At 45.3% G+C, this 15,929-nt stretch overlaps 2 protein-coding genes across 5 annotated transcripts in view; both read right to left on the reverse strand.

Moving 5' to 3' along the window:
• The window catches only part of APOOL (apolipoprotein O like), a 400,760-nt gene that overhangs the window by 189,872 nt on the left and 194,959 nt on the right, over window positions 1–15,929 (reverse strand). The window lies entirely within an intron of this gene.
• Window positions 1–15,929, reverse strand: part of LOC143822809 (connector enhancer of kinase suppressor of ras 2-like) — a 415,535-nt gene that overhangs the window by 153,670 nt on the left and 245,936 nt on the right. For all 4 annotated transcript variants that reach the window (XM_077308411.1, XM_077308412.1, XM_077308413.1 and 1 more), the window contains exon 8: window positions 294–362. In XM_077308411.1, coding sequence (XP_077164526.1) covers window positions 294–362 — 69 coding nt within the window. The remainder of the gene's footprint in view (window positions 1–293; window positions 363–15,929) is intronic.

Genomic DNA, 15,929 nt, shown 5'->3' on the forward strand with positions numbered 1-15,929 from the left:
GAATTCTTTCAAGAAAGACAAACTGGTTGGTATCATCAAACCAGTAAAACAAACTAGGACCGTTGCATTTCATTGCACTTTTGTCTGCACCTATCCTGTGTCCTGGATCCAGTCTGAACAATTAGTCTTTAGGGGGCATAAAGACAAATCCGTATAATCCCATCTTTGATGCAATCAGACCATAGTTCATGAGCACCTGGAATTGCATGGCCATCCCTGATAAGGCGGAACAAAACTGTTGTTAACAAGAACAAAATACGGCAGCTCCACATATAACCTGTGAAAGGGCTCACCACTGTTTGATGGTTAACCTGGATCACTTCATCCCCCGCATGGATCTTCTTACACTGATCTGCTGGAGACTAAAAAGGCAAGAGGAGAAGGAAACAAAACAAGGTGAAGGACGAAGCACAAAAGCAGCCAAAGTCTAAACTCTCTCTAGCAGCAAGTGGGGAGCGCATCTACGCTGTCTTCCGTCAGAATTTGCCATTAGGGTTATTAGACGTCTAATCAGTCTTTCATTAAGCACCACCATTTGTCTGAATCCTGACATATTATATTAATCAAAAGCGGCATATAAGAACCAACTCTTCTTCTTCAGTAATATCAGGGCTCTCTCAGCCTCACCTCCCTCACAGGGTGTCTGTTGTTGGGAGAGGAAAGGGAAGGGGATTGTAAGCCACTTTGAGACTCCTTCGGGTAGAAAAAAGTGGCATATAAGAACCAACTCTTCTTCTCTTCTTGATGTTTTTAGGAAGTGGGCAGAACTATTCACCCACCCACCTACTATTCCAGCAAGGAGCTCAGTGGGGTGTTTACAGCTCTTCTCTCCTCTGTCTTATCTTCACAATAATCCTGTGAAGTTGGTTATGCAGAGCGAGTGACTTGCCCAAAGTCACCCAGTGGGCTTCAGGTTGAGCGGGCTCTGAACTTTGATCTCCTCAGTTTAAAACCAATAATTTCTACCCACTGTGCTATATTCGCTTTACAGCAGCGTGAGTTTACACATTCGGCTCAGTTTACATATTCAGAAGGCTGGATTAAAAGGAAATGCTGCAAAAGACTAAAGGAATGACATACATGTACAAACATGCCCTATGACTGTGGCATCTGAGATGCCTCATTCTCAGATGCGAGCCCTGGTTTGGTCAACCTGCATGTGCCAACTAAATCTTCTTAAATCTCTGCCAGTACAAAACATGAAAGTTCAGGTCATGCAACTTTCATTCCTCCCCCCCCAAAGAAAATTCTTTTTGTTTCACCCCACCCCACCCCCACCATTATCTTTTTCAATTACATCTAAGATGGAATCAGTGAGTACTTCCAAAGAGAAGCCAAAAAATTAGGCTGATGTTGTAGGAATGAAAATATTTGTGCTTTTATTTCAGCACACATCCTGTCCCATCCCCCTGCAGAAACAAATCCACCAGACTGCTGTATCCACATGTTTCCTTTCCTTGTATTGTTTGAACAGCACTCCCAAAGACGGAGGAGATTAGCCAGCCGCTAAAAGATTTATGGCTTTCATTTGGTCGACTGACAAATTTCTCTTATTAAAAAATTTATAAGCTCTTTAACAAGAGATGCTGCTTGCCCCCACACCAACCCCTTGTTGCCTTTAATAAAATATTTCGTCTTCTGTATCAAACGTTGTGGGGGTGGGGAATCTGTCCTAATGCATTGTACAATTGATTTCGGCTGGGGTCCACAGTAGATTATTTGAAAGTGTTGCACGACACATTCAGTACCCAGAAGGGTGTGACCACAGAAGGAACTCAGAGAAAACAAAAGGACATGACTGTGCTGGTTAGAAAGCAGGTTAATAATGCACATGTGCTAAGTAAAATCTTATTCAGACAATGTGGGGGCCTCAAAAGTTAAATCTAACAAATAAAGAGTTATGAGCGTCTATGCTGTGAAAGAAAGGGCTATCAGGTCACAATTAACCTACAGAACCCCCTCATGGGGTTTTCAAGAAAAGAGATGTTCAGAGGTGGTTTGCATTATAGGGATGAGCATGAACCTGTTTGGTATCTTAAATGCACCATGAATTTGCCCCGCCACACGATGAGCAGTGAGTCGGAGCAAATTCCTGATACAAAAAGGCTCAGGGGGCCTGCTGTTGAACAGTAGCTAGCAGGGAACCTAAAGGATGAGCTGTAGCAAAAGTTTTAAATTTCAAATACTGCTTGCTACTGTTCAAATAAAACTAAAGAGGGAAACAATAACCCAACCAGACTAGGCAATTTAGGAAGCTAAAGGTTACATTGATAAAATCTCCATTATATACTTTATAATACAACCAACAATAATGATACTTAGAACATGATTAATGGAATCAAAGAATCATAGAGGGTCATCTAGTCCAAACCCCTGCACTATGCAGAAACTGAAAACTACCTGCCGACCCTCAGTGAGCCCAATTTCATGCCCCAGTGATCACCCCCACCAAAAATCTCCAGATTCCAGCCAGGCCTGGAGGGAATTCACCTACCATCCCACAGTAGTGATCAGCAATTCCCTGGGGATGAGTGTCATCAGCATATTGGTGGAAACGTACAGTTTTTCTCTTCCCAAGATCATAAAGTCCAAAATCAAATGGTCACTACTACCAAGCACACTACTTTTACCTCATCAACCAGTTCTTCCCTGTTGTTCAGAATAAAGTCTAAAATAGCAGACCCCCTTGTTGCCCCTTCCACTTTCTGGTCAATGAAGTTGTCAGCAAGACAAGTCAAGAATGTATTGGACTTTTTATTTTTAGCAGAGCTGGTCTTCTAGCAGATATATGGATTACTGAAACCTCTCATGACCACTAGGTCCTGTCTCTCTGAGAATTTTGTAATCTGGTCTAGGAGCATCTCATCCAATCCTCTGCCTGGCCTGGTGGTCTATAGCAGACCCCAACCATAATACCACTATTCTTTCCTACTCCTTTTATTTTTACACAAAGACTGGCAGCTGAACTCTCATGCTCAGACACATGAATTACCTCAGAAGTATACATATTCTTAACATATAGTGCTACACCTCCCCCTTTCTTTATTTGTTTGCCCCTCAATCCTATTATTCCAGTTGTTAGTATTATCCCACCAGGTTTCTGTAATGCCTATTAGATCATAGTTCCCTTCCTTTATTAGGACTTCTAGTTCTTTCTGCTTGTTCCCGTATTCTGTGCATTAATGTAGAGACATTGCAATCCTTCATACGAGTACCACAGGGCTTTACTTTTAGAACTTTCCTGTAAGTTAATAGTTCCCTGCATATGTGCCATTCCCTTTGAATCTGCAATGTTCCCATCTACAGTTATCGTCATCGAACTAGGCTTTAATATAGTATTTCTTCTAACCCCACCACCACCATTATCTCTTTGTTCTTCCATCCAGGCTGCCTCTGCTCTGATTATGAGTTTATTATTGCTCAGAAAACAGGGCTGCACTTACCTGTAACTGTTGTTTATCAAGAGGTCTTCTGTGCCATCAGACATGGTACTGCCGAATTGCAGACCTGCCATGGAGAAATGACTAGCTAGTTTGAAAAGGTTTAGAAGCTCCCAAGAGTGTTTGCCCCTTCCCCCACAGAGAGAGACTTCATGCTCAAAGTCACATGATTTGGGTGGGGGCTAGCACTCTCCCTTCAGCCCTTTCCCCTTGCCACTTAGCGGGGGCAATCAATAATCAGCGGCCCCCCCGCAAGGAAGGAGGAAGGGTTGTGTGACTGCACAGAAGACCATTTGATAAACAACAGTTACAGGTAAGTGTGACCCTGTTTTCATCTTTGTGGTTTCTAGGCAGTCCCACATGGGAGATTAGCAAGATCACTCACCCTGCAGGTGGGGTGGGCTATCCATGGAGTATTGATTGCAACCCTGCCTTTCCCACTGCTGTTTCTTTCACAGAGTAAACGTCAAGAGAGTAATGACAAAGTGCCGGGAGTAGACTGTGTAGCTGCTCTACAGATGTCAGACATTGGAAGCCCCGCTGCAAAGGCTGCCGATGTTGCTTGAGCCCTCGTAGAGTGTGCTGTCACTTGCAGGGGACAGTCCAGTTTAGAAAACTTGTAAGCAAGCTTAATGGGCTGAACAATCCATCTCAAAATTGTTTGGGATGAAGAAGAAGAAGAAGAAGAAGAAGAAGAAGAAGAAGAAGAAGAAGAGGAGGAGTTGGTTCTTATAAGCCGCTTTTCCCTACCCAAAGGAGGCTCAAAGCGGCTTACAGTCACCTTCCCATTCCTCTCCCCACAACAGACACCCTGTGAGGTGGGTGAGGCTGAGAGAGCCCTGATATCACTGCCCGGTCAGAACAGCTTTATCAGTGCTGTGTTGAGCCCAAGGTCACCCAGCTGGCTGCATGTGGGGGAGCGCAGAATTGAACCCGGCATGCCAGATTAGAAGTCCGCACTCCTAACCACTACACCAAACTGTTTGAGACGAAGCTGTCTTGCCCTTGTTAGCTCCCCTAAAACAGACAAAGAGTGCCTTGTGTTTTCTGAAATCTTTAGTCCTGTCTAAATAAAAAAGAACTGATCTGCACATGTCCAAAGTGTACATTTGTCTTTCACAATGTGGATCTGAGTTAGGAAAAAACACAGGTAACACCAGACATAGTCCCAAATGCAACTTTTATATAACCTTAGGCAGAAACTCAATGCTGGGGCATAAAACAACTTTGTCTCTGAAGACTTGAAGAAAGGGAGGTTCTGAGGAGAGTGCCGCCAATTCTGCGTGCTGACGTTATAGCAATGAAAAAGGCAACTTGGTACAAAAAGACAATTCTGCCATAGCCATTGGTTCAAAAGGTTTATGAGTAAGTGCAGAAAGAAATTCCACTGAGGAATCACAGGTTTGCCCTCTACAAATTTATGAGAAGCTGAAAGAGCTGTCAGGTGAACCTTGATGGAGGAATTAAAATGCCCTGAGATCTTCAATGTAGCCAAATAAGAAAAAAATGTCATGGAAGGAGCACCATTCTGGAGTGTGATAAGAAGCCTGGAACTACTCTATAAACTCTCAAGCAAATGGGGGCACAAGTGGTATTCTCTTCAATCTTGCCTTAAAGGAAGAGGAATGCGTCGGGAGAGGAAGATAATGGAGGTGAATCAGTGGCTGCATAGGTGGTGCCAGCAAGAGGGATTTGGTTTCTGGGACCATGGGATAGGCTTTCTTGAGGAAGGCCTACTAGCACCTGTTGGACTGCACTTGTCGAAGTTGGGGAAGAATGTGTTTGGCAGGAACCTGGGGAGATTCATCAGGAGAGCTTTAAACTGAAGCCACAAGGGGAAGGAGACGATCAACATAGGGAGTGTATGGAAGAAGAACGATCGGGGGCAGCCAAACCGGCAAGGCCAGCTCATAGGGAACCAAAAGTAAAAGGATTCAGATGCCTTTATACTAACGCCCAAAGCATGGGCAATAAGAAGGAAGAGCTGGAACTTCTCATGCTGATGGAAAGGTATGATCTAGTAGGCATCACAGAAATTTGGTGGAACGATTCTCGTGACTGGAATGTAATGGTGGATGGATATGAACTGTTCAGAAAAAACAGAATAGATCGAAGAGGTGGAGGAGTGGCACTGTATGTGAGGAAAGGGCTTACCTGTCAGGAAATTCTAGTGAAGGAGAGTATATCTCCAGTGAAAGATGAAAATAAGTGAGGGTGAAATAAGCGAGGGGAAAACAAACAGTGTGGTGGTTGGTGTCTTCTACCGATCGCCTGACCAACGAGAGGATGTGGATGCTGCACTTTGTGAGCAGCTTGTGAATATATCCAAGTGGCAGGACCTTGTAATCATGGGCGACTTCAGTTTCCCAGATGTGTGCTGGGAAACAGACTCTGCGAAGCGTCCTCAGTCATGCAACTTTCTGACCTGCCTGGCTGACAATTTCATTTATCAAATGGTAGATGAACCCATAAGAGGTTCAGCCATACTGGACTTAATACTGACCAACAGGCAAGAGTTGGTGGATGAGGTGAAGGAGGTGGGGACCCTAGGGGGAAGTGACCATGTCCTCATAGAATTCCTTTTGAGATGGGAGGGGGGCAAGGAAGCTTGTAGCCAGACGCAGATGTTGGATTTTCATAGGGCAAACTTTAATAAACTCAGAGGCATGATGAGTGTCATAACACGGACGAGAATGCTGGAAGGGAAGGGAACATATGAAGGGTGGGCGCTACTCAAAGAAGAGCTATTGCATGCCCAATCCATGACTATCCCAGAAAGAAGAAAACACTGCAGGAGCTCTAAGAAGCCTATTTGGATGAACAGACAACTTCAAGAGGAACTAAGAAAGAAAAGGGAAATGGAGGGAAGGACAGAGCTCTAAAGAAGAGTACCTAGAGGTTACTAGGCACTGTAGATCAATCATCAGAAAGGCCAAAGCTGAGAGTGAGCTAAGATTGGCCAGGGAAGCCCATTGTAACAAGAAAAGATTTTTCAGTTATGTGAGGAGCAAACGTAAAGTAAAGGAGGCAATAGGCCCACTGTTGGGTGCAGATGGACAAACTCTGATGCAAAGAAAACAGAAAGGCTCAACACCTATTTTACAACCATTTTTTCCCACAGGTCAAAGGGTTTAGGCACATTTAGAGTTGGTAGTAGCCAAGGGATAGCATCTGGGTGGCAGGTTGACATGGACAGAGAGGTTGTCGAGAGGCATTTAGCTGCACTGGATGAGTTCAAATCCCCTGGGTCGGATGAAATGCACCCGAGAGTGCTTAAAGAACTTTCCGGAGAACTTGCAGAACCCCTGTCCATCATCTTCGGGACCACTTTAAGGACTGGAGATGTCCCGGAGGACTGGAAAAGAGCAAACGTTACTTCGATCTTCAAAAAAGGGAGGAAGGATGACCCGGGAAACTACAGACCAGTGAGTCTGATCTCTGTTGTGGAGAAGATAATGGAGCAGATATTAAAGGGAGCAATCTGCAAACATCTGGAGGACAATTTGGTGATCCAAGGAAGTCAGCATGGATTTGTCTCCAAGAGGTCCTGTCAGACCAACCTGGTTTCCTTCTTTGACCAAGTAACAGGTTTGCTGGATTGTGGAAATTCGGTTGATGTCGTTTACTTGGAATTTAGTAAAACTTGATAAGGTTCCACATGATGTTCTGATGGATAAATTGAAGAACTGCAATCTGGATTTTCAGATAGTTTGGTGGATAGGGAATTGGTTAGAGAACTGCACTCAAAGAGTCAATGGTGTTTCATCAGTCTGGAGGGAGGTGAGTAGTGGGGTACCTCAGGGCTCGGTGGTCGGTCCGGTACTTTTTAACGTATTTATTAATGATCTAGATGAGGGGGTGGAGGGACTGCTCATCAAGTTTGCAGATCACACCAAATTGGGAGGACTGGCAAATACACCAGAAGATAGAGTTCAATGAGATCTGATCACAATGGAAGAATGGGCAAATGAGAACAAGATGCAATTTAATAAAGATAAGTGTAAAGTTCTGCATCTGGGTCAGAAAAATGAAAAGCATGCCTACTGGATGGGGGATATGCTTCTAGGTAACACTGTGTGTGAACGAGACCTTGGGGTACTTGTGGATTGTAAACTAAACATGAGCAGGCAGTGTGATGCAGCGGTAAAAAAGGGAAGCAAGGGTTTTGGGGCCCAACGGTGGTTATTGCTATGCACTTTGTATTGTCTGTGCTTAACTTTGACAACATTATGCTTATGAGACTGAAGGGAGGGAATGGCAAAACACCTTTGAACATCCCAACTTTGGAGAAAAGGGTCCCCTAGGGATGCTGGGTCCCTTCCACAGATGCGGTGGCACATTGTATTGTTTGCCGTGGCAAAGAGATCTATGGCTGGAAATGCCCATGGGTGAAAGCCAGGAAGCTGGAATTCTGTCACCAGAGGCCATTCTTGAATCTGATTTCCTTGCTTAGGGCATCTGCCCAAGTGTTCAGTTCCTATGCAATCTGTATTGCAGACAAAAGAGCCACGTTGGCAATGGCTCAGTTCCAAATTTTAGTGGCTTCTTGACACAGTCTTGTGGACCTCGTACCTCCTTGCTTTCTTATGTGATGCCCTGCGGCTATGTTGTGCGTAGTAATCATCATGCCATTTCCTTTGAAAAAGAAAGGAGAACATTCCTTATTGCCCTCATTTCTAACATGTTAATATGCAAAGTGTCGTGTTCATGCCATTGGCCGCTGGCCGAAAGGTGCAACCAGTGTGCCTCCCACCCTTGAAGGGATGCATCTGTGTACAAAATCATCTCCTCCTCCTGGACACCTAGTGGCATCCCCTTAGATAAGATCGAGGGAACAGCTCACCGTAAAAGAGATCTCCAGATCTCGGAACTGAAAAATGTTTCCAACTATGGACCAAATGGGTCTTACAAACTGATAAGAACCATAGCTAGAGCGGTCTCCTATGCAGTCTGGCATGAGGTATAACCACTGTGGTAGACACCATGTGACCCAGTAATCTCTGGATCTGCACCACAAAGTGGGAATGGAACTTACTAGCCCACAGTGCTTAGGAGGAGAGCAGTGTCACCCTATACGGGAGCAGAAACACCATTCTCTTATCTCCGTCCTGTAGTGCCTCTATGAATTCTAGGGCATGTGTAGGGTTAAGGTGTGACTTATCCCAATTCAGAATGAACCCCAAAGATTATAACAGGGCCACTGAAATGGAAATAGAGGAAGAAAGCTGCTCCCTGGAGTGGCCAACCAAAGGCCAATCATTAAGTTATGGGTAAAAACACTATACCCTGCCTCCAAAGATGAGCCACTATCACATTGTTGACCTCAGTAAAAACTCTTGGGGTAGATGTGAAGCCAAAGGGGAGTACAGTGTATTTGTAATGGTCTCCTCCTACACAAAAACGGAGGTATTTAGTACAGGCTGAGTGGATAGACACATGGAAATACACATCCTTTAGGTCCACTTTGGCAAACCATAAATCCCCAGAAAGGAGGGGAAGGAGTTGAGCAGCTAATAGCATTTGGAACCTTTTCATAGAAATAAATTCATTCAAATCAAGTCAATCCAAAATTGCTCTCTTACCACCTCTTTTCTTATCTATAAGAAAGTATTTGGAATAAACCCCTCTGAAATTGGGCAAGGGCCTAGCCATAGAATAGCCCCTTTTCGCAGGAGCTCATCCATCTCAGACAGAGTGTCTGGATCTTGAGAGTCCCACCCTACCAGTGGGGAATTAAACCTGGGCGTATCCATAAATTCCAAATAATAACCATTCTTTATTACTGAATGGACCCAAGTACTTTGGGTTACAGAACATCAAGCATCAAAATAGTCAGCCAACCTGCTAACAAAAGTAAGAAATATGGTCAGTCATTGAGACTGAGTCCGTCTGGGACAAGTGTCCCTCTCAGAGTGGTTTTGGCAATTACACCCACCTCCACTCCTGTAGGATTGGTGTTGATAATGGGAGGCAGGAGAGAAATCTCTAGCCCTATTGTCAAAATAATGAAAAGGACTATTGAGCTGAGAATGGAAATAAGCTCAGCTCCATTGCTTGGGATGGGGATATGCTGTAGAACAGGGGTAGTCAACCAGTGGTCCTCCAGATGTTCATGGACTACAATTCCCATGAGCCCCTGCCAGCAAATGGGAATTGTAGTCCATGAACATCTGGAGGACCACAGGTTGACTACTCCTGCTGTAGAAGAACTCCCTAAACATAATCACTTTGCCTGTAGGCAATATTTCTTCATTTTTCCCAAAGTATCATCCATTGGGTACTAAATAGGTACCCCCACTCAAAAGGGAAGATCCTCCAAACTGATCCTTATATCTGCCGTGAGAGTTGAGGATTTGAGCTATCAATATCTCCTCATGACTATAGCAGTTGCCATAATTCTCCCCAGGCAATCTGCTCTGTGCCTGGCAGTGTTAACCTTTTGATGAGCCAGGTCTTTGCAATCAGTTAAAAGGCCTCTGTACAAAAGGCCTCTGGTGCTCAGGGAGAGCTGCCAACTTCTCCCAGAGGGTAGCCTGATAGCTGCTCATAATAGTCTGAAGATTTGTTATTCTGATGTCCATGGCCGTAGAAGTATAAAGTTTCCAGCCAAATGCATCCACATGACTGCCCTTCTTGTCCAGGGGTGCAGAGTGTTGCTCAGGGTTTCCCCTCCCTGGTAAAACTGCCAAAAAAAACCATAGGTCAGTTTTGAGTGTTTAAAGATACATGCATCCCCTCCTCTTGCACAAAAAAGGTGATTGATCCTTTTAGGTGAAAGAGGGACTGAGGCTGGCATCTGCCAAGTATGCTCTGACACTTCAGTAACCCCTCTAATCAGGATGAGGGCCACAGGTCCTATGTCAGGAGAATAAAGAACTCCATGATAGGGTCCTCCAACTTCTCCATGTTGACTCTATACTAAAACTAAAGGGAATTAGCCATTATAATTATTGGTGAGAATAGGGAATGACCTGTAGACATATCTACAACATCTGAAGGGGAAGGCAACACAGATTCATCTATGTCCCCATACATCGACTCAGTCTGGAAGTCTAAGTCGACAGTCTTGTTTCTGTCGTCACTATGACATCAAGACTAATCAACCTCTGAATCACTGAGCCTTGACAATGAAGGGGGTCTTGTAGCTGTGACCCATAGGTGTGTCTCAAGAGACGGAGGACTCGTGGTGCTTAGCTGATGTCAGGCCATCTCTACACCAATTGGCACCATCATCAGTACCCAAGGCTCTGTAGATGATTCCAACGACGAGGTATCAATGACACTTTGGTCTCACGGTAACTTCATCATCCAACGTCAATGGCAAACACTGAGGTCACAATCTTGGCAGCAAACATGGGGGGGAGGGGCACTGATGAAGAGTCTCGGCAGTGGTTGTTTGCTGCCGAAGGCTGCACAGGCAATCTTGTCAGCAAGTCTTGGTCTCTTGGCACTGACTACTTTTGGATGTGCAGCTGAAACACTTCCAATCTCAAACGCTCTGCCATCACCAAATTATTCTTGTGCCCCGCTGGCAACACCAGAGCAGATTCTCTATCCCGAGAGCATCCTCTCGACTCTGACCACATCCATGGGGGGAGGGAGGGTGAACTCTGCTGCCTGCCCTTCCTAGCAACAGTTGGGGGGGGGGAGAAGCATTCTCTCAATGGAGCCAAAACCCTCTGCTTTTTCTTAGGAGGCTCAAGAGCTGCCCTTTGTGGCTCAGCGGTCTTCTCTCTCTCCGAGAGGCTTGCAGAAGTACAGGGTCCCAAGGGGTCTACAGCCATCAGCAGTCTCTCCCACAAGGCCACCTTCCATCAGAGAGCCAGTTTGGTGTAGTGGTTAGGAGTGCAGACTTCTAATCTGGCATGCCGGGTTTGATACTGCACTTCCCCACATGCAGCCAGCTGGGTGACCTTGGGCTCAACACGGCACTGATAAAACTGTTCTGACCGAGCAGGAATATCAGGGCTCTCTCAGCCTCACCCACCCCACAGGGTGTCTGTTGTGGGGAGAGGAAAGGGAAGGCAACTGTAAGCCGCTTTGAGCCTCTTTCGGGTAGAGAAAAGTGGCATATAAGAACCAACTCTTCTTCTTCTTCTTCTTCTTCTTCTTCTTCTTCTTCTTCTTCTTCTTCTTCTTCTTCTTCTTCTTCTTCTTCTTCTTCTTCTTCTTCTTCTTCTTTTTGCTCTGTCATCCCTAGCCTTAGGGCAGCTAGTAGCTGAGTGCCCTTCTCCCAGACAGACCAGACAGCGGTTGTCAGTTTGGGCCATCTTTTTAAAAAGTGCCCTCCTCTTCTTCTGACTTTCCATTATCAAAGTATTCGTTTTATTTCTTATCACAGAAGGTCTCAAAAGTAAACGAGACAGAGCTAGCTAGCTAGCGTCCTTCTCTTGAAGCAGCAAAAAAAGGACTTAGGGGAGAGTGCTCATCCCTCCCACATCCTGTGACAGTGCGCAGGAAGTCTCTCTCTGTGAGGGGAGGGGCCATCACTCTTGGAAGCTTCTAAAGCTTTCTAAGCTGGCTACTTATTTCCCCATGGCAGGCCTGCCATTCTGTAGTACCCCTGTAAGAATGCGCAGAAACCACGGCAATGAACACTACAGTAACTGACAGTAAGAACTTGGCTGGCACCTTTGTATTTTTTAAAGATGTTGCTGCTAGAGAGAAAGTGATGCATTTGGCTACACAGCTGCTTTTGCTCCAAAATTTATAAGATGTTTCAATTGGAGGCCCCTTCTATCACTTTTAGGGTATCGTAAACAATGCTAGTACATTCTTGTCTTTGTAGTTGCTGCAACATCCATTACAACTGCCGTTATGTTGCAGTAGAGAAGAGCAAGTGTCCAACAGGACTATAAAGACTAACGACATTTGTGGAAAGGTATGAGCTCTCATGAGTCACTGCTCATTGGGTTGTTTGATGTGTTATGTATTAGGATGGTTTTTATGTATTAGGGGTTTTTATCGCGGGGGTTTATATGCTGTTACCCGCCATGAGCCTTAGGGGAGTGGCAGGCTATAAACAACAACAACAACAATAACAATAACTTCTTCAGATACCATTTTGATATGCTCACTTAGAATCATAAAATCATACATTTGGAAGGAACCTTGAGGGTCATCTACTCCAAACACTGGGCACAATGCAGGAACTCACAGCTATCTGTCCATCCCCTCAGAATTTGCCAAAGTTCATAAAATCAGCATTTCCGTCAGGTAACAATCTAGCCTCGGCTTATAAAATTCCAAATAAGGCGACTTCACCACCTCCTGAGGAAGCCTGTTCCACTGAGGAACCGCTCTAACTGTCAGGAATTTCTTCCGGATGTTTAGCTGAAAATTCTTTTAAGTTAATTTGAACCCATTTGTTATTGTCCGACCTTCTGGGGCAACAGAAAACAACTCTGCTCCATCTTCGTTATGACAGCCCTTCAAGTATTTGAAGATGGTTATCATATCACCTTTGGGTACTGGTTAGCGGTTAGGAGGGCAGATTTCTAATCTGGAAAGCCGGGTTTGAATCTGCACTCCCTCACATAAAGTCAGCTGAGTGACCTTGTGCTCACCACAGCACCGATAAAGCTGTTCTGACTGAGTAGTTATTATCAGGGCTCTCTCAGCCTCACCTACCTCACAGGGTGTCTGTTGTGGGGAGAGGAAAGGGAAGGAGATTGTAAGTCGCTTTGAGACTCCTTCGGGTTGAGAAAAGCAGCATATAAGAATCAGTTCTTCTGCTTCTTCTTCTTCCTCTTAGTTGTATTCAGGTTAAATAATAATAGAATCATAGAGTTGGAAGGGGCCATACAGGCCATCTAGTCCAACCCCCTGCTCAATGCAGGATCAGTCCAAAGCATCCTAAAGCATCCAAGAAAAGTGTGTATCCACTTGAAGACTGCCAGTGAGGGGGAGCTCACCACCTCCTTAGGCAGCCTATTCCACTGCTGAACTACTCTGACTGTGAAATTTTCCCCCCTGATATCTAGCCTCTATCGTTGTACTTGTAGTTTAAACCCATTACTGTGTGTCCTTTCCTCTGCAGCCAATGGGAACAGCATCCTGCCCTCCTCCAAATGACAACCTTTCAAATACTTAAAGAGGGCTATCATGTCCCCTCTCAACGTCCTTTTCTCCAGGCTGAACATTCCCAAGTCCCTTAACCTATCTTCATAGTCCCTCAACCTTTCAGCCCCGTTTTGTTGTGTTCAGTAATCAATACCCCTTGTACAACTTGCTGACCCTGATGTCATCTTCTGCCACACTGCTAGTCGCGTGACAGTCCCCTCTGTCCTTGATTCTTCTGGAATAGGTAACTATTACCCGACCCTACTCCCATTTTTATCTATTATATTTCTTGGGAAATTGTATGTTTTGCACTTGTATGTGTTTTGAGTGTACCCCCCAACTTTCCACAAATAAATCTTCTTAAGTGCAAGTTTGCCATCTTTATTTAAAAGGGTTCCTACCTAGTAACAGGATCCTGTAAACATTGGTAAAAAGATCCTGCAGTTTCCCAACCTCTTTGCCAATGTATTCAATAAATATTGAAATTTCCCATAATTCCTCTTGAGGGATCCATTTCAGGTAACAACTGGAGATGCCAGGAATCTGACCTTATGGATTCAAGGCAACCAAATGAATTTCATGGCCAGTCAGAGGTAGAAACCTAGCTTATCTCCCATGAAAAGCCCCTGCTGGGGTTCACCAGTGCACAACTGAACTGCACCTCAAGTGAAATTATGTGTGAGGCTTGGGGGTTCTTTTGCAGGAAAAAAGTCAGAGGAACAACAAAAAGAGTTAAAGAAGTTAGCAAAATTCAAGTGAATGGATTGTGTGTTTCTCCACACATCTCTCCATAAGATCATCATAGGTCTCAGGTTTAATCCTCACTTTTTTCACTTAAAAAGAATAAGTTGTATTTCTTACTTGGAAGTATATCCATACAATGAATCTTGATATAGCCAAACTGTGGTGAAGGTTTGGCTCAACCTTGCACCAGCAAGCACTGCCCTGGTGGAACCCTGGGTCTGGTGAGAAGAAGACTGTCCATGCTCGATGGGAATCTGAGAAGATTAAGTACTGGCAAACCTGCATAGATTGAAGCAATGGCTTTGGGCATCCAATATCCCACTTAGTGTCCTCCAGTAATCATGCTGTATGGCACTCCCTCACACTGAATCTGACCACTTGTCTATCCAAGTCAGTACTGTCTACTCAGATCAGAAGTAGCCCTCCAGGTTTTCAGGCTAAGATCTTCCACATCATTCACTGCCTAGTTCCTCTAACTGGAGATTCTCAGGACTGGAACCTTCTGCCTGCCAAGCAGAGGTTCTTCCACTAAGCCACACTCTCTCAGAATGTGCTCTTTTTCAGAATGTGCTCTTCGACGTCGATCGTCGTCAACGGAAATTCTCGATGACGACACAATCGACGACGAGGACCATTGGCGACGAGCCCAGTCTTCATCTTCGACATGCCGCTTTGCGGACGAAACTGGTGCCGGCGATGTACTTTGTGGACGACGGGACTCGACAACGGCAGAGGTAAGTTCTTTCATTGGTGGTGGAACGTCCTTTCCCCATCGACGCCAGGACGCTGGCACCAGCATCGGCACCCAGGATTCCGACAACAACAAGCGCCAACAGCGTCTGGGTCTCACAGGAGCGTTGTCATCTGACACTGAGGGTGAACGATGATGGGACAAGGTCGGCGGCCAGCGTTGCACAATGCTCGGCGTCAAGGCAGACCTTTCCACATTAGATAATGAGTATCAACAATGATCAGCAGATGGTGATGTTGAACGCCGCCACGAAACCGACCTCCACTGTGACACTTGTTCAGTACCCGGATGAAGCACAGGCTCATCGCCGGCTGGCAGTTCTGCCGTCGATACCGAAACTTGGCACAACGGCAAGGCACTGGAAAGCTGAATCACCGTCGATGGCATCGGTACGCGCCCTCAAGAGTGGGCCCTTGACGCCGATTGCGTTGGCAACGGTGAGGGGGAATCTAGCCTTCTGGCCCTTTTAGACACCACCGAGGCTGACAGAGAATGACCTCGTGATGGAGCAATCGCCCTTTTCTTCTTTCTCTTCAAGGGCTCTGAGGCAGCTCTTTGCTGTCCTTGTGGGGAAACAGCAGATGTTGGGCCCACAGACGTAGAAGGGCCAGCTGCCTCCTCAGGTCTCAGGGATTTTCCCCACAGGGCAACTTTTGATCTCCTCGCCCTATTATCCCTGGTCTTTGGAGTCAGTTTTTTACACGAGGGACTATTAGTTGTTGAATGTCCCTTACCAAGGCATAATAAACACGAGGAATGATTATCTGTCTGCGCCATTTTGGCACCACATTTCCCACACTTCTTAAAAAGTGCCATTATATAGAATTGTAAAAATTTTTACCTCACAAAATATCTGAGGAAAATACCAAGAGCTAGCTGTCTAGCGTCCTTCTCCTGCAACGGCAAAAAAAGGACTGAGGGGAGAGTGCTAA

This window comes from Paroedura picta, chromosome 13 (genome assembly GCF_049243985.1).
Source record: "Paroedura picta isolate Pp20150507F chromosome 13, Ppicta_v3.0, whole genome shotgun sequence".
Taxonomy (NCBI): Eukaryota; Metazoa; Chordata; class Lepidosauria; order Squamata; family Gekkonidae; genus Paroedura; species Paroedura picta.